The 27,171-nt window shown below is 47.3% G+C and overlaps 12 protein-coding genes across 12 annotated transcripts; 7 read left to right on the top strand and 5 right to left on the bottom strand.

Moving 5' to 3' along the window:
* Positions 1-544: 544 nt before the first annotated feature.
* I302_100263 (uncharacterized protein) lies at positions 545-2,633 on the top strand (the record flags this gene model as incomplete). Its single annotated transcript, XM_065869051.1, has 7 exons — positions 545-680; positions 759-855; positions 985-1,079; positions 1,192-1,764; positions 1,842-1,902; positions 1,978-2,117; positions 2,236-2,633. 7 exons carry the CDS (start codon positions 545-547, stop codon positions 2,631-2,633), a joined length of 1,500 nt encoding a protein of 499 aa, XP_065725123.1.
* A 387-nt stretch (positions 2,634-3,020) lies between these two features.
* On the bottom strand, positions 3,021-5,013 carry I302_100262 (uncharacterized protein; the record flags this gene model as incomplete). The annotated part of the gene is made up of 3 exons (XM_019190279.1): positions 3,021-4,227; positions 4,363-4,610; positions 4,756-5,013. 3 exons carry the CDS (start codon positions 5,011-5,013, stop codon positions 3,021-3,023), a joined length of 1,713 nt encoding a protein of 570 aa, XP_019047027.1.
* A 432-nt stretch (positions 5,014-5,445) lies between these two features.
* I302_100261 (uncharacterized protein) lies at positions 5,446-5,761 on the top strand (the record flags this gene model as incomplete). Its single annotated transcript, XM_065869050.1, has 2 exons — positions 5,446-5,492; positions 5,572-5,761. The coding sequence occupies 2 exons, from the start codon at positions 5,446-5,448 to the stop codon at positions 5,759-5,761; spliced, it is 237 nt and encodes a 78-aa protein (XP_065725122.1).
* Positions 5,762-5,850: 89 nt separating this feature from the next.
* On the top strand, positions 5,851-6,523 carry I302_100260 (uncharacterized protein; the record flags this gene model as incomplete). The annotated part of the gene is made up of 2 exons (XM_019190278.1): positions 5,851-6,146; positions 6,202-6,523. The coding sequence occupies 2 exons, from the start codon at positions 5,851-5,853 to the stop codon at positions 6,521-6,523; spliced, it is 618 nt and encodes a 205-aa protein (XP_019047026.1).
* Positions 6,524-6,560: 37 nt separating this feature from the next.
* On the top strand, positions 6,561-7,264 carry I302_100259 (uncharacterized protein; the record flags this gene model as incomplete). The annotated part of the gene is made up of 3 exons (XM_019190277.1): positions 6,561-6,814; positions 6,887-6,991; positions 7,063-7,264. 3 exons carry the CDS (start codon positions 6,561-6,563, stop codon positions 7,262-7,264), a joined length of 561 nt encoding a protein of 186 aa, XP_019047025.1.
* Positions 7,265-7,538: 274 nt separating this feature from the next.
* On the top strand, positions 7,539-8,068 carry I302_100258 (uncharacterized protein; the record flags this gene model as incomplete). Its single annotated transcript, XM_019190276.1, has 3 exons — positions 7,539-7,620; positions 7,690-7,801; positions 7,909-8,068. The coding sequence occupies 3 exons, from the start codon at positions 7,539-7,541 to the stop codon at positions 8,066-8,068; spliced, it is 354 nt and encodes a 117-aa protein (XP_019047024.1).
* Positions 8,069-8,143: 75 nt separating this feature from the next.
* On the bottom strand, positions 8,144-11,926 carry I302_100257 (uncharacterized protein; the record flags this gene model as incomplete). Its single annotated transcript, XM_019190275.1, has 15 exons — positions 8,144-8,506; positions 8,562-8,655; positions 8,711-8,761; positions 8,810-9,293; positions 9,345-9,388; positions 9,440-9,556; positions 9,631-10,286; positions 10,347-10,406; positions 10,456-10,557; positions 10,616-10,973; positions 11,030-11,143; positions 11,208-11,260; positions 11,324-11,437; positions 11,495-11,558; positions 11,682-11,926. The coding sequence occupies 15 exons, from the start codon at positions 11,924-11,926 to the stop codon at positions 8,144-8,146; spliced, it is 2,919 nt and encodes a 972-aa protein (XP_019047023.1).
* A 730-nt stretch (positions 11,927-12,656) lies between these two features.
* Positions 12,657-15,693, bottom strand: I302_100256 (uncharacterized protein; the record flags this gene model as incomplete). Its single annotated transcript, XM_019190274.1, has 6 exons — positions 12,657-13,122; positions 13,188-13,310; positions 13,528-13,668; positions 13,719-14,310; positions 14,362-15,271; positions 15,418-15,693. 6 exons carry the CDS (start codon positions 15,691-15,693, stop codon positions 12,657-12,659), a joined length of 2,508 nt encoding a protein of 835 aa, XP_019047022.1.
* A 776-nt stretch (positions 15,694-16,469) lies between these two features.
* Positions 16,470-18,492, bottom strand: I302_100255 (uncharacterized protein; the record flags this gene model as incomplete). Its single annotated transcript, XM_019190273.1, has 9 exons — positions 16,470-16,696; positions 16,751-16,830; positions 16,901-16,938; positions 17,034-17,092; positions 17,161-17,370; positions 17,431-17,538; positions 17,612-17,796; positions 17,861-18,015; positions 18,085-18,492. 9 exons carry the CDS (start codon positions 18,490-18,492, stop codon positions 16,470-16,472), a joined length of 1,470 nt encoding a protein of 489 aa, XP_019047021.1.
* A 1,603-nt stretch (positions 18,493-20,095) lies between these two features.
* On the top strand, positions 20,096-22,234 carry I302_100254 (uncharacterized protein; the record flags this gene model as incomplete). Its single annotated transcript, XM_019190272.1, has 12 exons — positions 20,096-20,234; positions 20,305-20,312; positions 20,386-20,412; positions 20,479-20,586; positions 20,665-20,856; positions 20,927-21,006; positions 21,076-21,151; positions 21,219-21,269; positions 21,332-21,435; positions 21,508-21,577; positions 21,642-22,061; positions 22,136-22,234. The coding sequence occupies 12 exons, from the start codon at positions 20,096-20,098 to the stop codon at positions 22,232-22,234; spliced, it is 1,374 nt and encodes a 457-aa protein (XP_019047020.1).
* A 519-nt stretch (positions 22,235-22,753) lies between these two features.
* On the top strand, positions 22,754-24,413 carry I302_100253 (uncharacterized protein; the record flags this gene model as incomplete). Its single annotated transcript, XM_019190271.1, has 7 exons — positions 22,754-22,988; positions 23,114-23,329; positions 23,465-23,590; positions 23,670-23,764; positions 23,838-23,918; positions 24,030-24,130; positions 24,278-24,413. The coding sequence occupies 7 exons, from the start codon at positions 22,754-22,756 to the stop codon at positions 24,411-24,413; spliced, it is 990 nt and encodes a 329-aa protein (XP_019047019.1).
* Positions 24,414-24,878: 465 nt separating this feature from the next.
* Positions 24,879-27,155, bottom strand: I302_100252 (uncharacterized protein; the record flags this gene model as incomplete). Its single annotated transcript, XM_065869049.1, has 8 exons — positions 24,879-25,595; positions 25,657-26,065; positions 26,150-26,255; positions 26,329-26,443; positions 26,512-26,600; positions 26,668-26,779; positions 26,840-27,021; positions 27,080-27,155. The coding sequence occupies 8 exons, from the start codon at positions 27,153-27,155 to the stop codon at positions 24,879-24,881; spliced, it is 1,806 nt and encodes a 601-aa protein (XP_065725121.1).
* Positions 27,156-27,171: the final 16 nt, after the last annotated feature.

Below are 27,171 nucleotides of genomic sequence, written 5' to 3'. Positions count from 1 at the left end.
ACAAACAGATAGTTGTAGAGAGTTCCATATAGTTGTAGGGATTTGGGGCTCTGATCAATAGATTTTTTAGACTGGGCATATCGTTGTCGGCACAACCATCATCATCACCGTCACCATCATGCATGTATATGATCTTGGCTCGTAAGCATGTTTGTGATAATCTGGCTCATGCATCGAAGCACCTTAGCATGAAACAACCTCTTGAGTTAACTGATTTTCTGTATCGGATATCACCGCTTGATTCATGTTCATGTCGTTCTCACATCAGCTGATAGATGATCCATGATGAAACGATGATCACTTCTTGGCGGTTGTATCTGTCTCATTTCTTCTCTATATATATATATCTGCGCATTCAGCTTGATCAGTGGTATCAACGCATCCATTCATCTACTATTCATGACAATAATCTGACCCCCTGACGAGTGAGCTCGACGAATGACACCAACGACACCTATCAACAGCAAATATAATTGAAGCAGTGGCAATAATTCTCATAACGATCAACGGTCCGTATAAATGACATGAATATAATCCAAGCAAGATGTCAACTCCACCCGGACCAAAAGCCTCGGCCTCAGTGCTACCTACCTCTCATCAAACACGATGGGGTCTAGATGGACTAGTGGTGATACTCTCCACAGTGGCCGTAGCGGTATCTGCTCCAAGGTTCAGTGCAGGTAAGTCTTCGTCTTTCCCTCATTACCTTGAGATCTAGATTCAGATCATGTGTTGATGATGATACTGTGGGTATGTAGAGACCGAGATGTATACTGGGAAACCTGGGGATGTGAGAGGTGCGATCGTCGTTCTTGGGTCTGGGGGGTTGATAGGGACGAGTGTGATTTGTTTGTTGTGAGTTGGATCATCTCTTGCTACCCAAGGATTTGGCAGAGGGCACTCGAGAGATCAAGGGTTAAAATATAGATTGCTCTCCGTTTCCCGTGTGAGATCTAAAGGCTGCGATGCTGATGTACGCGATAGACGATTTATCACCGTGATCTTACCCAAGATATGGGCTCATTACCTGGATAGACTGGGGTTCACCTATGTCGCGATGATGTGGATATGCTGGACATGTAAGTGCTATGGTTCACTGCCAAAGAAACAAACAAAAAAATAATGGCATAGGCCAAAACCCCATATCTATCATAATCAAGCAGTAGCTTATCTGATATACTTATCTCACAGCAACAACAATGTCATTCACATTATTCACAATCGACTCATCCCTATGCCAATACACCCTTCATTACCTGGATGACCTCCCCACCTGTCCAATCTTATCGTTCGACTTGACCCTGTTACACCTACTATCAATCCTGACGTTCGGTCAGGTATTAAACTATTTCTCCATTGCGTTATCCTCTGAATCTGAATCGGACAACAAGGACGATAACGATAGATTCGTAATGTGGGAACTGGCTATCAATTCTCCTCCTCATTCGCCAGTCTTACAGCCTAGAACACTTAGGAATGCTCCATCAGGAGCTGAATCAAGAATAAGAGGAGCAGGATCAGGGTATGGTGCTACGTCTACGTCAGATACCAACGCAGCGGTTCAGGTCCAGACACGGCAGGAAGCAGATACAGATCAAGTATCTACAAGCGAGATTGATATACGCGATGAAGAAGAAAGGACAGATAGACCTCAAAAGAGAGATAAATTCTCGAAAGGTAGACTATGGACGTATATACCCTTGAACCTATGTTCGCTTGTGGTAGTTTGCACTTCATTCGCTTCTATCAAAGTTGGTGAATTCAGTGAGTGCCAGATCTCGTCTTCATCTAACAGAGGGATTCATAGCATCGTGACTGATCGGTGTGCAATGGTCATATAGCCGCAAGCGGGGTGCTCGTGCTGGTCACTGCTTTCTTCGGAATCTTCCTATCTTTGGGATGGTGAGTCATGCCTCTTTACCAAATGATCATAGAGCACACGCTGATTCGTCGGATTCGTCTGGATACTTCACTTAGCCTTATCACACATTTCTCACAGAAGAGGATTCAAACCGAGGTCGAAGAAGGCTCTTCGACGTTTAGAGATCATAGTAAATTACGGAAAGACAGAGTCTTCGAAGTTACTCTCGCTGGATTGCTCTTCCTCGTTTGGCCAGGTAAGTCACAGTCATCCCATCACTCAGTCTTCGTCATACTATATTACCTACCTGTTGGCTCTGTCATCTTTACATGTACCTCCGCATCGTGGGCGTAAGCTAACCCCCCTTGATATAGTCTCTGCAATCCTCTACACCCTCTTCCCTCCAACACCTTATCAACCCTGCTCCAACCCCTCTGCATCTGCCGCCCCCTCCCCAGGAGAAGATTACAACATCGACCCATTCCCCTTATGTCAGCTCGGTAAGACCGTAGTCACCCTAAGTTGGATAGGGAGCTGGATATTGCTCGCTAGGTTGATGGGGCTGATATTCCCTATCTCGCACCTGGGAAATATTGTCAGGCCTGTACGCTCTTCTATAGAGGGGAGAGAAGGAGAAAATGAAGCATTGTTAAATACGCCTTCTACGAGGAACGAGAGGGGCGATAAGGCCAAAGGGAAGAGTAAGCAAGGTTGGCAGAGGGTCACTGCTGGGGAGGAGTTTGAACTTGGTTCTGAAGATGAGGACGAGTGATCTATCTTATACACTAGACGATATACGGAAAAGCGTTCGTTCCCTTTCTTCCCACTTGAATATGGATTTATCATTTCTTTTTGTGTAACTTGTGCTCTGCGAGCTTGTTTATTTGAAATATGTTGGTTGTTCTCTTGTGTCTGTACGGTATAGACAGTCTGTATTTCTAATTACGATATATTGTAGATAAGGATATGGTAATATAATATGATGTAGCTTCATGATTTGCAAATAACGTGTGCCGAGAAATCCAAAATGGCACCCAGTATCTAGCTGCAAGAACTTCTTGATAAACCGCTCACCGTCGTGTACCTCAACATCGATCAACACATCTCAGATGCATGCTCCCTTACACTTGCAAGAATGACACAAAACATCTACCAAATCCTACAGCTCATCCCTATTCCTCTTCCCCTGCTCATCCTCTTTCTTCTCCTTCTTCTGGCTCAGAAAATCCCTCACGACCTTCTCCAAAACATCTTTCTCCCTATTCCCTAGTTGCACTCTCGCCTTCTCCTTCACCCCCTCGCCATCACCCTCTTCTCCACCATCACCATCCTGGGAATCATCATCGAGCACAACCAAATCCGCATTGAGAAGGATCGGTCCCTCATCTTCATCATCCCCTTCTTCCCATGAATAGAAGATGACCTGTTCGCCTTTAATCTCATCCTCACCCCCCTCACCCTCCGGGGTATCGGTATCCTCCTTGGATTTACCCGATTGAGTCTTCTTACCCAATAATTCCAGAGCCTGCTTCAACATATTCCTGAGCGATTCATCCTCTACATCCGATCCTTCAAAGACAATCTCCATCTCTTCGTCTTCCCCCTGCCCTTGCCCCTGGGTATCAGGGAACATCTGATCCGGTCCCTTTAGACCAAAATGATGTTGTATCTCCTTCTCGTTCTCCGAGGGCGGCGTATCAGCCCCAGTAGGTCTCTTACCATATGGTAATCCCAATTTCCCATCTTTCCTCTCCTCTTCCCCATCAATCTCCTCTAACCCTCGTCCTTTCCGTTGCTGTTCATTCTCCGTCTCCCACGCCCTCCAATCTGAATCCTCGACGATCTGTCTACACCTAACAGGAGCAGGTCCAATCTTCTCCAAATGATCCTGATGATTCTTGAACCCCGGTAATCCGCATAAATACGGCGAATGGATGATAAGTACATATTGACAGATGGACATCTCCTTGATCATGTAGATCATATCGCCCGTTGTCATTGAACAATGAATCTGAACCTCTACTTCTCGGGGTTTACCCGTCTTATCGCATCGGGTCCCGTACGACCATTTCTGTACTAGGTATCTTGATCTCGACGAAGACGAAGATCCGATAGAGATGGATGGTAATGCTTTGGACTGGGATTCTTGGTTCTTGGTTAGTGCTTGAAGATCACGCTGTTTGGCGACATTACCACCTGGCTGTTGTTGTTGGATATTTGCGAATCTCTGGCGGGCACCCGGGGATACTTGACCTAGGGTGTAGGCATCGTATTTCGTATCTTCTACTGGGACGAGTCCGCCCGGTGGATGTGGGTGAGGATGAGCAGCGGCGTGGAATTGGCGTATGTGGGAGTTATGGCAGTACCTGAGCGAGTAGACCGATTGATGTTAGCACACTTTCGTTTTCACACCCGCTGGAAAACCTATTCAGGCAGGTATCTTCTCTTATGCAAAATGAGATGTTCTGGGGGGAGTAGTAGAATAGGAACGGTCAACCCACGAATAAGTGAACCAGCCCTGTTTAGTGAACAGACACTTCCCCTCTAAATGACTCAAAGCCTGCCATCCCTGCACGGGGTCCAGCTCATCTTCCACTTCTTCCACTTGATCCAACTTATCTATCAGATCTGTCTGGGAGACGGTGGTATTTCGTGAAGGCATTAGGCAAAGATATGGATAAGGCGTACCGGATGGTCCGTCTGAGGGGTGGGCGAAGTTCATGGGTACAAGTTCGAGGTGGTCTTGGTCCTGCGAGATGGGTTCAGTGATTAGCCTCTTTTTCTTAGCCATACGATAGATATCTCTGGTCACATGTGATTGTGATATCCTTAGATATAGAGCCGAGCTATGATCTATGGCCGACTTTCTTCAAGTCGTAACACGCTAAACTCACCTTAACCTCCTCATCCGAGCCATCACCCAACCTCCTCCCATCCCTTACAGAAGGTTCCAACCACTGCTCCTCGCTATCCACCCCCAGAGACTGACATCGCAAAGCGTCTGATCTCGACAGAGGCAGATCATTCAAGAATTGCACTTCGTATTTCGGGTAGGCGTACAGGTCTCTGAGCTGATTCTGGCCATGTCGGAAGGAGAGTGACGATGAGAGGGAGGAGAGGGCACAGAGGTATATAAGGAGGTTACGGGACATGCTGGATGTGTTTCCTCTTGGCAGCTGAGAGGTGGTATTTATAGAGCTGTGAGACTCTTTGAGGATGGATATAACCTATCTATTGAGATAGATAGAGGAGAAGAAGAGTGTCCATGTCATGTCTTGATGCCAGCACGACGTCAGTGACCCGATGTACGGAGATCGCCGAATAGACTGGACCTGGTCATAGTCGTGGTCCGTGCGAGTGACGCAGTGACGCAGTGACACGGTGAGACCGAGACACCGAGCAGTAATGACAACAACAGTCATCACCGCAGACTAATCCGTAAAGTACTCGGTCTGCATGTGTCTGTATATCCAGCTCGTATTGATATATGAGGTCGGAATGTCACATCCCATTATCATGCAGTCCGATTCGTATCTGTAAGGCGTCCACTAGTACTGCCATCCAAAGCTAGACCACAGCTTATCATGACACCAACGAAACAGAGAAAATCGACAATATTGTTCATCACCCCGTAAGTCCCACTTCATCATCAAGGCTCATAGATATGTCACTTTATCACATGCTTGTCAGCTCAACTCCATTCTCACCAGACCAGAAGCAGGTCAAGCCAACTGCCATCTCGCGGTCATTTCGTCCCTCAAAGCGAAACATGGTGAAAATGTCGACATTCATCTCGCTTCGTTCGCACATCTGAAGAAACGGGTCTCCGAGTGGGATAATCTTCCACCCTATAAAGGGGGTGAGCATGACGCAAGGTCTAACGAGAGAATGCGGAGGTGATCCAGGTATGTCCGTCCATCCTCCATCACGAAACTCTCATATAAAATGATATTCAGCAAAGCCAAATCTCACTGCGTTGTACAGCCAAAATGCTTGAATACCTTCGTACTCCCTCTGGGTTCTTCGGTGCCATCCTCTCAGCCACAAGAACCACAACGTACATCCAACCAGATACTCCGGCAGAGTACCTCGGCATCGCCCAAGATGTTTTGCGAATCATCGAAAAGGTCAATCCCGATTACATCCTCGTCGATTTTGTGTTCAACGCCGCTCGAGACGCTATCACAAAATTAGCAAGGAAGGAGAAGGTATCGCTTTTGATCGCCAATACAGCCAAAGACATGGTGATGAGTAATCAGGGATTGAGGACATTCACTTTCCCTTGGTGAGTACAGTAAAGTACAACTGACACTCAAAGCCATGCTCATCTCCCAGTCTAGTGTTGTATCAGGATATCCATATCCTCTTCCATTGTATCTCTACCCGGCCAATATCTTCCTAATCATATTCTACGGATTATGGTTATTCATCTTTGACGGGCGACACAGGCGTTTAAACAAGGCAAGAAACGCAGCGGGATATCCAGGTGTGTTACCGTTATTCGATACACCCCAGGAGCGTACGACCTTGTGCATGTCAAGTACCGGTGCGGACTTGCCCCTGGTCATTCCTGATTGGTTGATATGCTGTGGACCGATCCTCCAAGCATCCAAACCTCTTCAATCTTCAAGAGGTGAACGAGGATTTATACAAATGGTGTAATTCACGTCCAACCGTGTTGATCAGTCTGGGTACCAATATGAGATATTCCATGAAAGACGCTATGGAGATGTACAGATCCATTAGGATTTTGTTGGACGTCAGAACAGATATTCAGGTGATTTGGAAACTTGTCAAACTTGGTGAATACGAGATACCAGACTCTGGCTCCAGCGAGGATAGGTTGAGGATCGTCGAATGGCTGAGTGCCGATCCGATCTCGATATTGAAGGATGGGAATATCATCTGCTTCGTCAATCATGGAGGAAGTAATTCATACCATGAGGCGTTGTAGTGAGTTTCGTCAATCCCGCCTCACATTGGAACGGGGTTATAGTCACTGAGATACCTATTTTCAACTCAAAGCGCCGGTGTACCTCAGGTTGTCTTACCATCCTGGACAGATTGCTACGACTTCCCAGCGAGAGTACAGTATCTAGGTATCGGTGCGTGGGGGAACCGCAAGGCGAGGTTGGTTGGCCTATCTTTCGAATCTCGCATTGATGACCGCTGTATGTGCTAACTTTTCGATTTTGATGTAGCCCGGGATACTCTCAGCCTGAGCTCACAGAAGCCTTGCTTCAAGTTATAGGTCGTACGCCCGATGATGTGGTTGCCCGGACCATACGAGAAAGGGCGAAAGAGCTGGGCAGGGCGGTGACGAGTGATTATACTAGGGAAGGAAGATATGTAGCGGCGGATCATATATGGATGGAGATGCAGAAGGTCGGGGCTACCAAGTAGAAGAGTATTATCTCATTGTCGTAAGATAGACCTATGGATCTGTAGAAATATCAAGCAGTGTGCAGTATTCGCCGTCTCGGTTTGGAAGTCCACTCATTACGTAACTCGGGAGAACGTGGATCACGTCGATGTCGGACATGAAAAGTTGGTCTCATCCGAACTCGAACTATGTATACTTCCCGCAACATATCCATATTGTACATTGATCATCATAGCATAGACACACCCTCATACCACGGTGAAAGCCAGGCATAGATCAATCAATACACACACAATGTCATTCGGCAGACCAGGATTCGCAGATACCTTCAAAGTCTCCCCACCTCAGCGGGGTTCTTTCCCTCTGGACCACGATGGTGCGTTTGGCGACTGTCCTCTCCCCAGCCGAAATCGGCAGGATGATCTTGTGCTGACTTGGTGTACAGGCGATTGCAAAGATGCTATGATATCGTATTTGAAATGCCTCAAATCACATGGGAACAATAATGGGCAATGTAGATTACAGTCTAAGAAGTACTTGGAATGCAGGATGGACAAGTGAGTGAGGGGTTTGCATTTTCATTTTGAGGTATCAGCACTGGGAGGATGCATTGGTGGGATGGCAGAGTGGTAGACTGATCTTCTGTATTGCTGAAATCCCTTAGCGGTCTGATGACAAGAGACGATTTCACGAATCTCGGATTAGGCGATGTCGATGATCCCACTGCACCGAAAACTCAAGCTACGATACCTCCTACATCCACATCCACACCGCAGAATACCACGTCATCACAACCATCAAATCCTCAACAGGAAAGAATATAGCACATAGCACTCCTATAACATCGTACAACATAACCAATATCATCACCACCATGTACGAAATACAAATCATCAAGGTCAAAACCAATTAAACCACCCCCCCTTGTCTTTACTCCCCCCATCGCTCAACCTCCCCGACTCGATCCCATCACCCTCGACAATCTTCCTCTTCTCTTCCTGCTCGTGCCTTATCCCCTCCCACATATCCTTCAATCTACTCAGATCATCCAGCAATTCGGGTCGGTGCGTCTCTTCACTAAGGTAATAATGGAACCTATCTCTAGGTGAATTCTCATGATCGTGCTCATCTTCCATATCAAGCGCTTCGATCTGAGTACGGATCGCACTGGATGTCGAGGAAAGTTGGTCGACATGCGATCGACGCGATTTTGCGGAAGTTACAAATTGGGAGAGGGATTTGAAGACGTTCTCCTCCAGTAGCTACACGAGATATATCAATCTGTTGTATTTGTATAGATCAATGCACACAACTCACCTTGACATCTTTCGCTCTTTGGGATAATTGTTTTTCCCTCTCGCGTAGCTCCAGTACCACTGCGCACATCTCTACGTCTATCTGAAGATGCTCACTAATCACCGGGACGTCAATTACTGCTATCAAACGTCCCGGTCAGGTCAACTCACGGCTCAACCCTTCTCAAGTCCTTGTAAAAGTCTACCTGTTCCATCGAATGCCTATACTACTTGTCAGGTCGTAATCACGCAGCAAAGAAGCCAACTCACCTCCTAGTCAGCTCCAACACCTTGTCACCCAAATTCTCTCCACTCCTCTTCCCCGTCCCATGCGGATTCATAATCTCCCATTCCATCCCTGTTTCCTCGATGCAGACATCCGCACCATCACTAGCAGTCCTAAGCATCGCAGTGGCCCGCCCACGATTCCTCCATGCCAGAGCTCTGTCCGAGGGTGTCCTGGCGATTGCCGGCCTACCATTCGATGTGAGCTGTCCAGAAGGTGTACGCGAATGTCCTCCGACAGGGGAGTGCCTATTCGAATAATCCATATCTGATCTTTCTTCGGTAGGGCTCAGACCAGTCGCTGCTAGGGACGCTCGAGACCATATATCGCTCTCGTTCCCTGATATCTGGGTGACGATCGAAGGTCGCTTTGATTGGGGTCTGGACGTGGCCGTGAGGAAAGATGGTCGGGATGATGTGTTCCATGATCGATCTAATGGTCTAGTGGAAGTCGACGGGCTCGGGGAGGCTATCAAAATTGGTTAGACGACAGAGCTCTAGTCTGAAGCACTGCACTCACCCGACTGACCCCTGTCCAGCTGCTCATCTACCTCTTCCAGATCCCTATATGCAATTTCAGACTATCTTCTCAAGGGGAGCAACGATTCTACTCACGGTTCAATCAAGAGCGGGACCGTACTCTGCCTCTTTCTCATCATCGCCGATTTGAGTGAAGACGGGCCAGGTCCACCAGTCTCAGAATCGGAAGTTTCATAAGTTGTACCTCGCCGTCTGCATAACCCAAGCATATCCTTTGTCAGCTACGCTTCTCACAACAAAATCAGTACAATCAATGCTATACTCACGCCACCAAACCAAAACCACCTTTAATAGCCTGCCCAGCTCTCCCCGAAATCTCCTTAATTGCACCCTTAATATTATCCCCCTCGTCATCCTCCTTGATCCCATACTGAGCAAAATCTCTCGACTGAGTCCTCTTCTTCAGTACACCTCGATGGGGATCCCGCATACTTCCATTCGAGCTGTTCATACTTCCCATCCGACCTTTTCTTTTCGGTTTATCTTCCAGCCCTTCAGCGACACTCCCATTCCACAGTTCCGCTACCCTTCTAGCTCCCATTATATCCCAATCTTTCTCCCGTGATCTGAGTATGCCCTTGATATACGCTTCCAAATCCGTGGTTATCACATCGGGCGGTGCGACTGGCCCGACCTCACCTTCAGGTATGATCAATCCTACCCCCTCATCATCATACTCATCATCCCCCCTGAAACGCAAGTGATGTTCTCGTTTTCTGATTGGCGTATCCTCTGATGTTCCTCCTTTGAGGTTCGCGGAGATCGAGCTGGTCGCTTGAGCTACACCGTTGAATAGCAGCTTGTGCACTTTCAGTGCATCTCCCGGGTGTCTAGTCCGATCAGCAAGGTAATGATGCGCTAGAGATCGGATCGAGGGGACTGTGAGATAGTGAGGCATCTCGAGCGTAGTGGCGATACATGTCTGAAAAGAGGGATAAGCTTCTGCCTGATTAATGATCGTTCGATAGGACGCTGGACTTACCTGGTAGGATGCCCATGTATTGAGGAAGCGCCGTATACTAGTGAATGGATCTTTTGGGAGCTGCATAGCCATCTCAGCAAAGCTCATTTACTGTCAATATCACACTCACCTTCTCCACATCCAGCGCATCTAGCTCGTAGTGAACACTCGTTACTGAGCTCAGCAGCGCAGCCAGCGTTTTCGGATCGATACAGCCTCCCGAAGTCTCTTTCTACGAAAAATCCGTGTAAGCTTCCACCATGGGGACACTGTGAATACTGCGTACTCACCTCAAGCTTCAACGACTCCTCGTGTTCCATACCCATGATCCTCCTCCAACGAAAGATCCCCGCTTTCGTCTCATCGCAGAACAATCCGTCAATCTCCAGATCTCCCCTGACATGACCATACATGCCCCACAACGCTAGAGAAGACTGTATGAGCTTGACCAGCTCTACGACGAGGAAGCTGAATGGGTCGGAGGTGATATCGCTTGTCTGAGGGTGTGCGTCGGATAACGGCGAAGTCGAAAGGGATTTACCATTTGTGGGGGAAGTGGAAGGAGAGGTATTGCGTGATAATGGGACGGTTGAATGAGTTGGTTGAGGTATCCTGTATAATTCGTGAAACTTCCGTCGAAGTGCAGGACTACAGTATGGAAGAATCAGTTGAAGGTCTAAATGATGAGATGATAGGGAATTCACATTGGGCTTTCCATTCCTATCACGGCTCTTCCACCACATCCTAATCTCCTCAAACCGGTGTTCACGGTGATATAGGGTTTTACAACTCGGAGATCACCCCCTGGGACAGGATTACTGTAAGAAAAAACCACATCAGCTCACTGGTCCTCATTCACTTAGTGGACGATATTTAGCTTACACTTCTTGTCCAAATGCCGAGGGAGTAGTAACAAGTAGAGTCCCATATTCTGTCTGTGAAAATCCCATCTTATCAGCTGTACTTCCTCTGCAGTGGGAGGTGCCTATATAGCTCACTCTACGAGCAGTCGATTGAGTCTCCGCCGCCAAAAACCTGATAGCATTGATTATTTCGAAAGACCCCTCTTGCGAAGAGAGAGTGGGTGAAGGAACCAGGAGATATGCTGATATCTACGATGACATGGGGATCAGCGATTGACAGACCCAAGGTATCGCGGAACAACATACCTGCTCAGTAGGTTTACCCGTCTGAGTGACGATAGTATGTGAGAAATGAGTACGTGACAAGAACCTACAACCCATCAGATACATCAGCAAGCGAAAGGACACATAATGCATCAGTGCTCCTCAGTAATTCGATTGATACGTGTGATCCGAGAGGTATGACTCATAGCAGGATGATAACCCAACTCACCAACTCCTAAGTGAATACAACGCAAAACCCTGCAACCTAACTTCCCTCTCCACCTTTAGATTCCCCAATCTTGGTAACCACTTGCTTTCCACTTCCTCCAATGGTCTATCGGTAGGTATCAGCAATCCATCTCTCGTATGTGGACTTGAAGGGGAAGGCGTAGGTGCTGGAGAAGGGAACCGTGAGGGCGTTGAAGGGGTGGGTGAGAACGTCGAGAGCGACGTGGGCGAGAGGGTGAATGACATCTCCTAAGTACAAGCAATGTCAATCAATCTCGAGTGTTGGGTGAGTGCAGGGTCTAGGTCTAGGTTCGCCGTATCGACATGATGGTGGGTGCTGTGGTGAGGTAAGTAGATGAATAACAACAAAAGAAAACAATTATGGCATTGACAACTTGCAATGTAGCACTCATCATCATCTGTAACATCGAGTGGAGGTCTAATCTGGCAATTCAGCTGATATCATAGTGGCCAATGGCCGAAAAACCTCGACTCTAAGACGAAGAGGAGGTAGTTAATGCAGATGGCTCAAGCATGCATGTATGCAGGAAGAAGAATTGATGATGCATCTGCTGCAGCATTCCAGCTTCCTTTCTCCTTCTATTGGCCATCCCTCTCACCTGCAGCACTTCTCCATTTCGCCTATTCACCTTGCATTTCACCTCTCTCCCCCGTCTCTCTTGCTCGCGTACGCAGCGCTTGTGACACTCCAGTAAGACATTCAGCCACACGAAGCATATGAATCTAACAATCTGCATACACTGTAACACTAAAAACTATGACAATCGAAAATAGAGGAAAACATGTATGGATAAGATGGTACAACGGTCTACAGTCACTTACATTCCTATAGCTATTGATTGGTAGATTGGAACTAGACTAAATACAAATGAGATCGATACTTTCTTCACAGATAAACAAATAAAACAGGTGAAATTTCTAGAAGATCAATCTAAGATCTATCTGATAATCAGATTTACTCGTAGTGAGATTTCCTACAGTTCTTGGGTAATTTGAACCCGTCGACTCGAATACCACCTCCCCAAGGAGTACTACCATCTAATCGAGCATCACTGCCCAAACCGGACTCAGCAAAGGCATCCCAGAGGATACATTCGTTTGCACCTCCAGTTCGGATCTTATCAGCTTGGATAATAGCGTCTCTGGCGTCAAAGAAGGATGGTCGACATGGTTGGAGCTTCATTCCGTCAATTACCAATTGGAGTAAGAGGGTGTTACCGTGCTTGGGGATCAAGGGGACTGGTTTACCAAGAGCATCGACGGATTCGAGAGAGGTTTTGGTGTAGTAGTCGTTAGACTTGGTGAGATCTTCAGGAGGGAAAAGGGTTTTACCGAAACCGTATGTCTCGATCAGTCTTTGGTTGACTACGAACAAGGCTTGGGCCCAGACTTCTCCAATGGCATGTACACCCCAGTAGTTTCTGGATGATCATGCGAAAGTTAGCTCTGTCGATTGAACGCTACTTGGAGAAGGGGAGCGGCTCACCCTTTGTTAAGGAACTTGTAAGTAGAAGGGTTGACTTCCTTATCGGCGCTGTATCTGTAGTGACGGATACCTGCGACGTTGTTGGCAGCCCAAGCTCCCATTGAATAGATGTCTGAGTCGTTCCTGAGTACAGATAGATTGTTAGCACATACTCTCCCGGAAGTGCAATGTACATAGGTCAAGCCAGCACAAATCCAAAGGGGCCGCAGAGTAGATGTTTATCGCACATCGCCCATTTTTTTCCCGTCGTGCAGCGCCATCACCGCTCAAAACCATGCTTGATGGCACATCTTCGACAACTCGTTCGCACCCAGACAAGGAGAAAAGACGTCCAACTCACTTAAAGTTCTTGTGCTCCTCAATCTGCCTAATCAAAGTAGCTACGAAATCCCCCCAACCTTCACCCATACCACCAGCTTCTCCCCAGCCTAAGCAACCCGAATTCTGAGGTCCACCCGTCAATCGGGTCGAAAGACCGTGACTACAGAAATTTTGTCAGCTTCTCCCTCTCGGGTAGCTTTGGCCACTCACGAGTACTCGTGCACGACTATACCCTGTTCGAGATCGCCATCTCTGTAAGGTGTAGCGGTATCCCAGATGTACATTCTCATCCTAGGTGCCTCACCGTCCGGTGGCGTAAGGAAATTGGCATTATTGTACCCCGATCCGTCCTGGGCATTACAGATGACTGGATCCCCACCTTTACCTCCCTTCTCAAAGTTGTACACTTGGAAGTTACCGGACAGCTCGTCGAAACCGAGTCGATGGAGCAAGTCATGGTACATGTTGGAGGTATAGAACAATTGTGTGACAACCATCTCGACGTAATCTTTAGGTCTTACTCCATCAGGTTCGAGATAATCATACACAAAGACAGTGTCATTGGCGATCGGTCGATAGTTCTTCAAGAAGTTGTTTCGACCTTCCCAATCTTCATGAGCGTAGACGTTGTTACCTGCGGTAGTCTTGAAGATCGTGTAGTTGGTGTGCACGTGCATACCGTCAATGGGGGTTTCGTACGGGTTGGCACTGCTTGGGAATTTGTGCCATCCGAGTGGTGAGGCAACGTTGTCCCATGGTTTGACCTCTACCGATAAGTTCCCGACGGATGGGTCATTTACACCTAAAGTAGAATTAGCAAAGGCTGGGACAGGACTGTAATGAATGGACGTACCCCAAGGGAAGACTTGGTAAGAGAATGGCTCGTACTTGTGAGGATTAGGGAGAGGCTTCTGGTGACCACCTTTCTTAACTTCGATGACCCTGTGACCTTGGGTGTTGTACTGCTCGAGATCGAAATCGTGTGCCCAGTCAACGATTCTGAGCAATTCACCAGTTTTAACGTCGACATAGGCTTCGTACCAACTATCTTTCATCTCGACAACATAGTTCCAGACCAATCTCGGTGCGCCTTCAGATACTTGGGTATACATGAGTCGAGCAGGTACATCAGAGACGACTCCTGATTTATCGAGACCCGGACCAGAAATGACTTCGGTGGGAGGTTCGGCAGGAGCGTCTTTAGGTTTAAAGCTATGTCTAGGAGTGGAGGACAGGTCCATCTCAGAGACACCCTGGAAGTCATCGTTACTTGCGTAAATCCTAGGTAAGAGGGTAAGAAGACCTTCAACGGGTGATAATATGCCCGAGGGAGTTTCTCTGATAGGTCGTTCACATAGGGCTTTCTGATGATGCTTGATGTTTCGCATGGTCTTGTGGATCTTCTTTATAGCGATTTCATCCTCGGGCTTATCTTTAGAAGAGTATGATCCACCAAGGATGACTTGAGCAGCGGATTTGACCAGACCCCAAGCACCTTCCTCACCCTTGATCTCGGAGAGATGGTCGAGATGAGCATCGTAGGTATCTTGCAGGATTTTGCAGGTTCGTTCGGTTTCGCCTGAGGTTCCTTCAAGCGCATCGTGGAGGTTGGGCAATTCTCCGGGATGGAACGAGTTTCCCCATGAGATTACTCGTCCATTCGAGTCGATATTCAAGTTGAGATCACCATCAGAGACTTCGAGGCCGTTGATGAGTTGTCTGGCGAAGATTCGGGTAATGCCAGTTGCTGCGTCGGTGTAACTCTATTTGAATGGGGACACAAGGGTGTTAGTGATAAGATTGGGATATGTCTCAGGATGATTCAATCCTCGGCAAGACTCGGCAGAAGACGTGATGGGAGATATGGTGATCATGAATGACCACACTAAAAGCATAGAAGCCAACTCACGTCTTCTCGGATGTAGAATGCCTCTCCCTCAGGACCAACCCTCTTGGCGATAAATCTACTGGCTACATCCTTGAAGTCTACTGGCTCATTGAGCAGCGCGGAAGCAGCGACAGGAGGTTCATCGATGACCTGATACGAGTGGTGCTTGTGGGTTGGACCGAAGGAAAGAGACTTTCGTTCTCTTACTTGTGGGGTGTCATCGTACGTTGGTCTAGCGAGGGTAATAGGGGTAGTGGCGAGTAAAGGGAGAAGAGCAAGGAGCGCTGAAGGGCGCATGATGATGATGGTGGCGGCAAATGCGTGATAGGTAGGTAGTTGACAATGGAATGCTAAATCAGGATACAACAGATATACGTATGGATGGAAAAAGGAAAAAGGAAGTGAATTGAGGAGGGAGACGACAACTCTTGGGATGGGATGGGACAGATATATATATATATATATATGTGTGTGTATGTATGGTGTTATCTGAGTGAATTGAATTGGGATAGGATGGTGTGATAAGGCTAGTCTGAGTGGTTGTATCGCGGTGATGAGTCGTTGAGTGGTTGTGTAATGTGATTGATTACGCTCAGGGCATCCAGTGTTAGCTCGGAAGCTACTACAACCGGAGATAACGCGATTACAAGGTGGCAAGCCATCATCATCCAACCAAATCGAGTAATTCCATCAATCCTATCAACCCCAGAGCGCATCTTGTGTCATATCATCCCATTGAGCCGGCCGATCTGAGCCGGTGGATAGGGATCAAAGATTGGTCACGCGGGGTAAGGTTGATGAGTTGAAACAGAACGACACGATGCGATTCAAATTAAACCAGAAATGGAGCGAGACCATGCTTGGTGAAGCGATTCCCCACATCGGTTATCTCCGGTGTGACTTGGCTCATTCACCTCGTTGATCTGCGTAAATCGTCTGATTCCAGTTCCAACGAAAACGAATTAGAACCGAACCGTCCACCTACTTCTCACGGTTTCATTCTGATTCGACTCATAGACTATAAGATAAGATATAAGATTCCTTCTTCTACTCAATTAGATCTTCCCACTCGTTCAACCCGAATATTGAGAGCTGGTTATATCCGCACCCTCAGCACCCAAAGTGACATAATACAACTTGGTCTCGGCACAAATCACCATCCTGCCTTTACCCGCGAACTGGAAATTGGCAGAGGTCACACCTAACCAGATTTTACCCAAGAGTAAACCAGATGGGTTCCATACGTGTATACCGTCTCCCACACCGGCATAGACATTTCCTTTCGTATCGCAATGAACACCTACATGAGCCCACTATCAGCTTCCCATCTTCCGATTGAGTGATGCTAACGTACCATCGGGTACACCACTATCGATATAGGCAAAGGTCATTCTATTATCCCAGGTGCCATCGTCATTCACATCGAATCGATATCTGTAGGTATCGAATTGATCGATCAGCACGCCAGAATGTGATGCTTTATGCTTGTGAATATCTCACTCACAGGGTTGAAGGTTTGGTATAGTTGAAACCCCAGAAACCCTATTAATGGTGTCAGCACAATCGTATGTTTCAGGTGCAGTCACTCCCACTAGTTGAGTGGGATGATGAAGCCGATTGGCAGAAAGACCACTCACAGCGTTCGCACCAGTATCAGCGACATAAGCGTATTTCCCATCAGGAGAGAAAGTGACACCTGAATGTAAAATCCAAAATATCAGTAAGGTAAATCGCCTGTCCCGAGCATCGAGCAAACGAACGCACCATTTGGCAGATTGAACCCATCAGCTACAACTCCCAGGGCACCAGTATCTGCATCAAATCGATACACCTGATTAGGCAAGACGGGAGCAGGTCTGAAATCCTGTAAATAACCATAAGTCACATCCGTAAAGTACAGCTGCTTATTTCGAGGGTTAACGGCAACGTCGTTGAGAGAGTTGAATTGTCGACCATAATAATTGTTCAATATAACTACAGTAGAACACCATGTCAGGAAAGGGGTCTACATTTCCGAACGGGAAGAAAGCTCACCAGTCGCATTGTGAGGCTCAACAGGTTCAACCCAATATAAAGCGGGTGGTATATCTTCGCCCTGGCCTTCACCTGTGAATACGATCTTTCCACGGAAGTTTGTCGCTCCTAAATCACATCAAGACACCAAGACCTATTAGCTTTACAATCTGAACAGGTGAAAGGGGTACGGTCCACTTACCATTCGGATTGATAACTGGAACAGACGTGTTGACAGTGATGACATCTACGGACCCTCCATTCGAAACGACATTTTGAGCTTGGGAGAGACTGATCTTCTGAACGATAGCCGACTTATCTAATCCCGTCCCTGCGGCTGGCGCACCGGCATTTTGCACGAAGAATACCTCGTCGGTGGGCGGGTACCTGTACATGTACGTCAGTCAGCTCAATCACTCAAAGGATCAAGACAGGGGGGTAAGGGACTGACCATACGGTGGCCTCATGGAATAGAGGATTGGTACCGCTGTCGGCGATGACAGTCAAAGTAGGATCCGATCCGATGATATCGTAAAATGCATCATCATAAATCAGGAATGGTTTTTCCTTCAACGAGTCCGCGTCTGTTCCTGGAGGGAAGAACAACTAACAAGATGTATCAAATATCAGCTTGCCTCCTTAAACACCCACGACTGAGCGGAGGGCTCAACTCACAGTGGTGAAGTTATGTTGACTGGGCGAAGGTACCGTATCAAGCACCGCAAAACTACTGGGTCTAATCACCTGAGCATATCTAGGTGTACCCGATCCATTCCCATTCCCATTGTTATTTTTCTTGAAGAGTCCATTGATCCCCTGTCCATCTTTAGAGGCATGTACAGCCAACCCTACAAGTCCGAGAGCTACGGCCGCGTTGATCATCACGAATATGTTACTGTCGGTCTCCTTGTCCTTGATATTGTTATTGTGCTTTTGCTTCTTTTTGCTCGATCGTGGTGAGGTAGTTGTAGCAGGGCGGGAATCAGGAAGGGAGGATATATCGCTTCTTATATCCTGCTGCGAGGTCGACTTCTGGACATCAGCTGCCCCATGACCTTGACCTTGAGCTTTCTTTTTGGCCATCGCTCTAATTAGTTGGTCCACGGGAGATGACGAGGTATTACGACGACCCTACTGAACATTACGAGTAATTTGGGAAGCACCTGAAAGGTTCCGGAATGTCGCGATTGTGTTGGGGGGGGTGGACAGCTGCGTGTGACGGGATGAGATCGCTCCTTATGGCAAAACAGACGAGCTGCTAGATATTCCGGAGATGCTAGAGGGTACCTAATCTGATAATTATCATTCCACTAGCTCGATAGGAGCAATTCGAGCAATGGTTATCACCCCGCTAGCCTGGCTCGCTGGTTCAGACAGCCGGTCCCGCTCACTCGTTGATCACGTGAGCGTCACGATCGTACCGTCTTCTTCCTCTTTAGGTAAGTACCTGCCGTAATGCTTTCCGGCGAATCCGGGGGGTTTAACCGACTGAGGTTGAGACTGCTATAAAATCAAATCCACAGTATCGAAAGAATCATCTCTCTGTGCATGAACCTTGCATCTCAATGATCATTACCGGCGAACTTGCTCATCATCGATCAACAAAGTTGATTCATTAGCAGGAATAATCTTGTCCATCAAGAGGTCAGGGGCCTTCCATCGTCGCCAAGAGACCCGCGAGATCCACTCGCTATGACCGAATGAGATCCTATTCATCTCGACCGATCGATACTCCCGCTACCGTTTCTTTCGGATCACACGAATATTTTTTTGGACTAATATACCTAGGTCCCTTGAAAGCGAGGTAGCTGTTTCATAGATATCACGGAGCAACAGTCGCAACATGTGATAAGTGTGTCGGTATTTCGGCGACGATCTTTGTTAGATGCACCAGGTCAAACAAAGCCGAACCTGTACTTGTTGACATACTCAGATGAACTAGCCTGTTAATGTACTCACACGAAGGTATGAACAACAAGCATACACAATCAATTCAACGGATGGTATCGTGTATGCACAGGTGTATCCCAAAGTCAATTTCATTTGGTCTATGGTCTAATTAAAAAGGAGTCTTTGGACATACACACACCGACATCCCGTGAACGGATCACACACACATCGCTTTTCCGAAAAGCACAATCCGTTCGGTGCTTTACCTCGACGTAACACCGCACTCCCTCATCCTGAAACGCTAGCTTCATCCAGTCTGTGTGGTGTGTCTAAAACCACAGGTGTATGCGCAATACGACCTAATCAGCCTAGAGGCAAGCTAACGATGATAGATGTACTAACAATTCTGAGATCTGATTGACATCTATCCATATCCTTAACGAATCATACATTCCAGCCCTAAGCTTACCTCTAGGGAGGAAAGCAATCCTTGTGTCAAACGTACTAAAGCCCGATCACCTGTGTGTCCGTATGTAATTGTCGTTTCTTCAAAGGATGGTCTGCTCAACAATCACTTTACCGATGGTGACGAGGTAGTGATGGTCGTCATGTCAAAAGTGGGGTATTGTAAAAGCTTATAAGAGATGCGCATCAAGTGGACCTCGTCTAATCTCGAGATGCAGAGCTCCCTTCGTATTTCATTTGTCAACCCGTTCTTACAAGTTTACAACCTCCTGGCCAGAGGGTTATATACAGCAGTGCTGAGAAGTATTTCGTTCGCTCAATCACGAGCAAGATGTGTCACGAATCCCCCACGGCCCAGTTCTTGGGCTGTCTAGCTACCATCCTTGGAGATCTCTTCTTGATTTGGCATTTGTGGAAATACGATAAGTTTCGATGTATGCTGTTCAGCAAGCGGAGTGCATTCAGGTTCAGTGAGTTGCTTTCCTCGGCGAGCGTTGGCGGGTGATCGATGATACTGATATATGCAAACTCTGTCCATAGTCATAGTGGTACGTCATGTCCATCTTCTGCATTATTCGCATAGGCCATTGCGCGACTGACCGGGTCATTCGCAAATTGTAGTGGATGTTCGTTATATCGGCGATCCTGGTAAGTCCCGCCAATTATCTCTTGGACGTTTGATTTGACTTGACGTAAACTTTCGTTCGTACATAGTTCACAGGATGGAACGTCATCCTAGTATGGGTGAAGTACACGGAGTATTACGCGGTCGTACCTATCTCAGCGCACGAGAGCGAGATCATGCCTGTGCCATACCAACTCGTAAGCTTGTGTTTCCCTCCTGCTCACACACGAACTTACAAAGAGCGGAATACTGATACCATTGGATGGTGACTTCAGTGGGAACAACGGAAACAAGACTACGTCCGATTCTCATACCAGCTCCTATGTGTGGGATGGGGTATAATCCTAGCTATCCATTCTGAGGAGACGCTCTACTGGGCCTATCTGATCAATGCGATTAGGAAGAGGGATAACAGGAATTGGTTCAGGAGTATTTGGTTCAAGCTTTGGGTACTTATCAGTATCACCGTAAGTCTGACACAATCTCCTTCTAAATCAAGTTGCAACAATGCGCTGACCTGAAAGTTGTGGTGGATAGGTTATCACTCTCATACCCGCTATTGGGAACCTAGAGACGAAGAATCTGATCAAGATGGAAGCTAACATATTTATGACTGGGTGAGCTTATTGACTAGTGATCTTATCTTATATGGCTCATACCGACTGTTCCGGGAAAACCATCTCTAGATCCGTCCTCGCGACTTTGCTCTTCTTCATGAGTTTATGGCTATGGCTCGTCTTCCCTGGCTTCGTAAACGAGTCTGTTAGTGTGACATCGATAAGTTGGGCTTGGATGCACAGCACAGGGACTGATCTGGTTTCGACTACAGCGTCGACAAGGAGCAAATGCCGATGTGATGGCTCGACTGGAGTATTTCAAGGTATGTCTACAGTCGGATGTAATCCCGTGTTGTTGGAGCTGATCGAGGATCTGGGTATTTAGGAGATGAACGGTGTTAGAACGCTCTTCCGATTCCTCTATGTCTTTTGTATCATGACCTTGTCGGTCGATGGTCATACGAAGCACAAACATGTTAACACTACACCGTGAGTTGTCAAAGTTATGATAGATTGTGGCTTGCCCCGAGTGATCGCTGATTTTTCATCGATAATCCTCAGTTTCTGGCTCGACCTCTTCTTTGTGTGCGGATTATTCTTCGTCTTCACATCGAACGGCCTATCATTGATGGTAGGTCGGCAAAACCCCCATATCGCTTGGTAATTCCGGTATAAATGCTAATCGCATGATGTAGATCCTCCTACCTCGCAACACCCATCTGGAGGACACTTCCAAAACCGCCAACGTCTTCATCCGACCATCGCGAGCCATTCATCGAAGGGATATGCAAGTCCTCCCATCGACATCTACCATCGGATCCCGTCACAAGGACCACGACAGGGGTATGTACCAGCACAATATCGAGAGAGGTCATCGTAAATCGAATCCATGGGGTCTTCTGGGAGAGAGATTGAATATTGAGAAAACCAGGTTGAGCGGGATGGACGAAGTGGAATCTTCAGGTGCAGTTGCGATTGCCTTAGAAAGCGATATGCACAGGGAGAGGAACAGGACTGTGGACAGTCTGAACTCCAGGGGGGATGCACCGTTCGCACCGACTGGTGGAGAGAGGTTTCTGAGGCCTGATGAAGGGTTTGAACAGTCTCCTGAAGTTGTAAGTACGGTGTACTAGTCACAACTCAAGTTGTACAGTACAGTAAAGCTAATCTGTATGGTGTTGGCATGTAGTTGAGCAACTTCAGATCGCCTGCAGATCTAGCTAGACCCGTTAGACCTACTGAGGTCAACATTGTAGTCAGGACAGAACAGGTGATTGAAAAGGCATGATGAGAATGAGGGCTATCACTCCTGACGATCAATCCAGTAACGCATGGATGGTGGCAATTTTTGCTGAACGAGAATTCCTGTGCTGTGGCGACAATGTGATATACAGCTTGTGCACATGTAAATGAAATCGATGATCTCGGAAAGGTCTTATAATATTTTGGAAGTGAAATGTATGGCAGCGATAAATACGTACACATGAGTGACTTCTACATGCAAGTGGATAGGATAGGGAGAAAGATGGTCCGAGCTTTTTCATTTTATCGATCGAAAAAAACCGAAAGATGCGGGGTAAACCAGGTGGATCATGTGGGGCACAATCCACCAACCCACGCGGTAGTTACGCGGTGCGGTACGGTACGGAAACAGAGCTGAACCGGGCCAAATCGTGTTCATCATTCATCCTTCTTCATTCTGTACAACTGTAAAGCGACATCATCCGTTGGTTGAAACCAATTTCATTGTGATCATCATCTCAGAACACACGATCAACCTCGAGCTCACCTGCGAAAGCTATATCCGATGTCATTTCGAGCTGCCTTCCTACCGATACTAAGAGGTAGCTTACCCGGCCCGCCTGTCCAAGTCGGCCCGGTGATCAGGACACGCTCGAGTCAATTGGTGAACAGGAGGTTCTCAACTGCCACTCATGCGCACGGAAGAAGTCATGGACATTCTCATGGGCATGCTCATGCTGAGTCCACACCAAGGCAGAGAACGGGACCAGGTGCTTTCAGGAGATGGGCAACTAGGTTTGGTGGGTTGATCTGTTCACTCATTGATCGTTAAAACCCTACAGAGATGTGTTTGCTTCAAATACTTGTGTGAAGCAAGCATCTGCTTCAATCATGCATAACAGTAGCTGACCATCTTCCCATACAGCCCTCGCTCTAGCTTTCCCAGCTGTATACGTAGCAGGCGCAGCCTTCCCTCCCCAACTCGTACTATTCATCTTCCCTCGATATGCTCCTCCACCACCTCATAAGGACAGTGCAAGGGGCAAGAGCCATACGAGCGATATGGAGAGCTGTATACATGAGCTTGACATCGTAGAGGAGATGAGGAAAAAAACGGGCGAAGGCGAATGGTACGAGACGAGTGAGTCTAACAAGTCATCGTGACAATGGATAATTCGCAATGAACTAGATCTGGGATCTGGGCTCAATCGATAAACGATGGTGATGCTATTGAATGAGAGAGTGATCAGGGAACTGACTACATGTGTTACTACAGGACCATATCAGAACTACGATCCCAACAAGGTCCACAACTCGCTCACAGCCGGCTCGCTGAGGGGCCCAGGGATGTTAGCCATTGCACCTGTGTTATTCTCCAAAACAGATGAATCCGAAGCTATCGGTGAGGACCGTTCCTCTTCGACAGAGTACCCCTTCATAGTCAAAATGGGAGCACTGACTTGTTGCCTTCTATCTGACAGCCGTGATTCACCTGGGTAGAGCGTTATGTGGACACGATGGTATCATTCACGGTGGTTTACTGGCTACAGTGTTTGACGAAACTTTGGCTCGAAATGTGAGTGGTCCATTCGTATTAACCCTCAAATGGGTACAGACATGCCCTATACTGATAGTTCATTTGATCTCAGGCTCTTCTCAATCTCCCATCCAATATTGGTGTCACTGCGAATCTAAACATCAACTATAGATCTCCCTGCATGGCTGATCAAGTGAGTTCACTTAAGTCCCCCTACCACAGGTTTCTATGGTTGTCCAGCTCGGCTTTTTGGAAACGTCCTACGCAAATACCAGACTGATCACCTACCTGTCTCTACGCTCAGTTCGTGATCGTACGTACCAAACTCGAATCAATCAAAGGAAGGAAAAGCATTGTCAGTGGATATATGGAGACGACAAATGGTGAGAGGATAGCCGATGCGACGTGAGTCCTTGTTTTCTCGCTTTTTGAGACATTACTCCATCTCCTATGTATAACAGTTCTAAAACCCTTGTTCGCTGTCTCATAAATGTCGACACCGAGTGAATGTCCAGTGATCGTTCACGCTAACCTCTCCGTTCGTCTTTGCAGCGCTCTCTTCATCGAACCCAAGTGGGCGCAATTCCTAGCTTCGAGCGGAGTAACAGAAGCGATGGGTACTCGCAAGATACCTGATCCCTCAAAATCGCCAATGCTACTGGACGATCAAACGGAGCATATCATTTAGGAGATGAAGTCCAACCAAAATCGAAGTTAAGCTGAGAAGGGGAACGGCAGTGAGCGAAGAAAATGAGAATTTACTGGAAAATCAAGGTGATTTATATTCACCTTTAGGGGGAATGATGTTCTCAAAACCTGATTTGTATCTGTATATTATCTGTTCATATTATATCCACTTGACCATACCAATTCATATACCACATTGTGCATATAAGATAATTTGTGTAGAACATTTGGTATATAGATTATCGAACATGCAAAAAAAATTGAAAGACGTAGTGGATCTGTGGAGAAAGATAGTATATGACTTGTATCAGGATCATGAATCGACAGGTAATTGCGAAGTGGCAGTGAGAGACATTCAAGTAGGAAGGAAGTGAGGAACGAAAGACAGCGATGGTATATGATAAACCTGACACAAGATTAAAAGAAAACATGATCAAGAAGACCAGACCAAAGTAGTTGACAAACCTTAGACAGCCTGTCCAAAAGCAATAGTCGTGCTCGACATGGCAGATAACCTCTTCCCGTTCGCATAGACCTCTCCTTGTTCCTCCTCATCATCGTATTCACAAACTTTCTTCCCCTTCTCATTGATCACTCTCTTATGGGGATGAGCAGTGATATCAGAAGCGTCACTTTCGTCTCCGACAGGCGAGGGAGGGGTGGCGTTCCTCGTCCCGATCCCATTTCCGTGGGTTTTATGGTGTGTCGCTTTTCGTGGGGAGTTCTTCGATGGAGTACGAGATTTGGGTTTCATGATTATCGGGGCTTGGGCTTGACCTCTGGATGTGGATGGGGTCTTGGCGGGGGACGGTTTGGAGGATCTGGGATTGGGATTTACCTCGGCGGGTGAGAAAGATTCATCGGCAGATAAGAACTCCTCACTCCCTCCTGATTTCCTGCTGGAAGGTAACGGCGGTACGTCCTTTGAGGTTCCTGGAAATTCCGCGTTGGAGGGTCGCCTAGATGCGGTGGGAGTTTTGATATCTTTATCTGTCTCTTCGTCTTGGCTGTTACTGTTGGGGTCGATATCTTTGTTTTGGTACTGAGTGGTGATCGTGGTATTTCCTTCTGTATCTGTTTCGTTGCCCGATTCAGACTCCACTTCGCTATCGGTAGGAATGGACGAGGAAGTCATGACGCTTGCGGAGCGTTGCGAGGAAACTACGTTGAGAGCTAGTTCGAGCTGAACATGTACATCTCAGTCAGTACCATGAGCACCTTATGAGATAGAGAAGATAACCCACCTTAGCTTGTATACTGGCGACCCGCTGATTGATCAAATCTTTCCCACTCAAACTCCCCGTCGGTAATCCCAATCCCAATCCACGTTCAGTCTCAGCAGTTGCGGAAGTCACCACAGATGCCCGCTTGTTCAACTTGTTGCTGTTCACTTGACCAAGGACGCTCATGGGTTTCGATTGCGTCGAGATCATAGAGTTGGCAATAGCAGGTCTGGATCTGGTAGATCCTCTGGAAGACGATCGGACGGACGACGCTTCATGCCCGTTGGTATTGGCTCTGGCATTGGGTGTACCGGGCCGTGAAGAGGTATCTGAGGCGCCGCTGTTCATGGGTAGGCCAGCTAGGGCACCGTTGATCTGCGCTTCGAGGGAGTTCATTATTTCTTCTCTTTCTCTTTCAAGCTCTTGGATACTGCAGTGATACTTCGTCAGCTCCCACTCTCCCAACACAACACCGTTGATATCAAGGGTCCGTGAGAATAGAGAATGAACTCACGATTGATGCATATCAGATAGTTGTCTCATCGCCTCAGCTCGGGCATCTTCGGTATTCTTGAGCTTTTCCTCCAATTCGACGTTTTGCTTGGTCTGCTCATTGGCCACTATTGTCATGGCAACGTCAGCCAGATATATTATTTCCCGTTTTTATATAAATATGAGGCAACAATAGCCTACAATTGGACAGTCTCTTCGCTTCCCGCCTCTCCCTTTCTATCTTAGTTTTTAACTCGTTCGCTTCAATCGTAAGTCTGTCTGCGTATTTCTCGAACATCTCAAATTGCTTCTTCCACTGACACGACGTATAACATCGGAATCATCAGCTAAAACCCGGAGAAACACCTGTATGATTGAGCTTACATGATCACCCTCTTGGATGAGTTTGAGCAACCTCTTGTTGATCTTAGCCACTTTAAGCTCGAGATCGTCTCTGGTCTCCACGTAGTGCACTACAACCGCATATCAGTTCACATTTCCCCTCTTCAGACGATGCCTATATGAAGATCGATCACTCACAAGCTCGTCTTCTCATCATGGCTTTAGCAAGCTGTTCGCCAACCGATAGTTGAGCTTGTGGTCGAGCCATCCCGGTTTTCATCAATCTCTGGATCAATGTGGGTTTCTTGTGCTGCGATGATACTCAATGTATGAGCTAATGTCAAAAGCGGACGACTTGAAGTCACCTCACCTTATCAGCCAGGACCTTATCAAAGACAGAGATGATAGCCTCATGTCTCCACCAGCTTGGCGCTTTCCACCTCTCTCCGAGGTAATGTGGCCTCTCGCCTTTATAGGTGAATCGATTGAGGTTTCGGAAATTGCCTTTGGGGTATGAGACCTTGAACTCCATGGGGATACTTCGGTCCATAGCTGGCATGACAGCCTATGTCAGCGCCATCCAGGGCTGTATGAGGGAAGCATAACTTACGATACGAATGACCCAAAGCTGAGAGCAACTTCTGCTTGATCTTCTCCCGTTTAGGTCGGGGCGTGATCACTCCCATAGGAGGCGATTTGCAG

The sequence above is a fragment of the Kwoniella bestiolae genome, chromosome 1 (genome assembly GCF_000512585.2).
Source record: "Kwoniella bestiolae CBS 10118 chromosome 1, complete sequence".
Taxonomy (NCBI): domain Eukaryota; kingdom Fungi; phylum Basidiomycota; class Tremellomycetes; order Tremellales; family Cryptococcaceae; genus Kwoniella; species Kwoniella bestiolae.
Note: the sequence above shows the minus strand (reverse complement) of the source record. Positions and strands in the feature narration are given on the sequence as shown.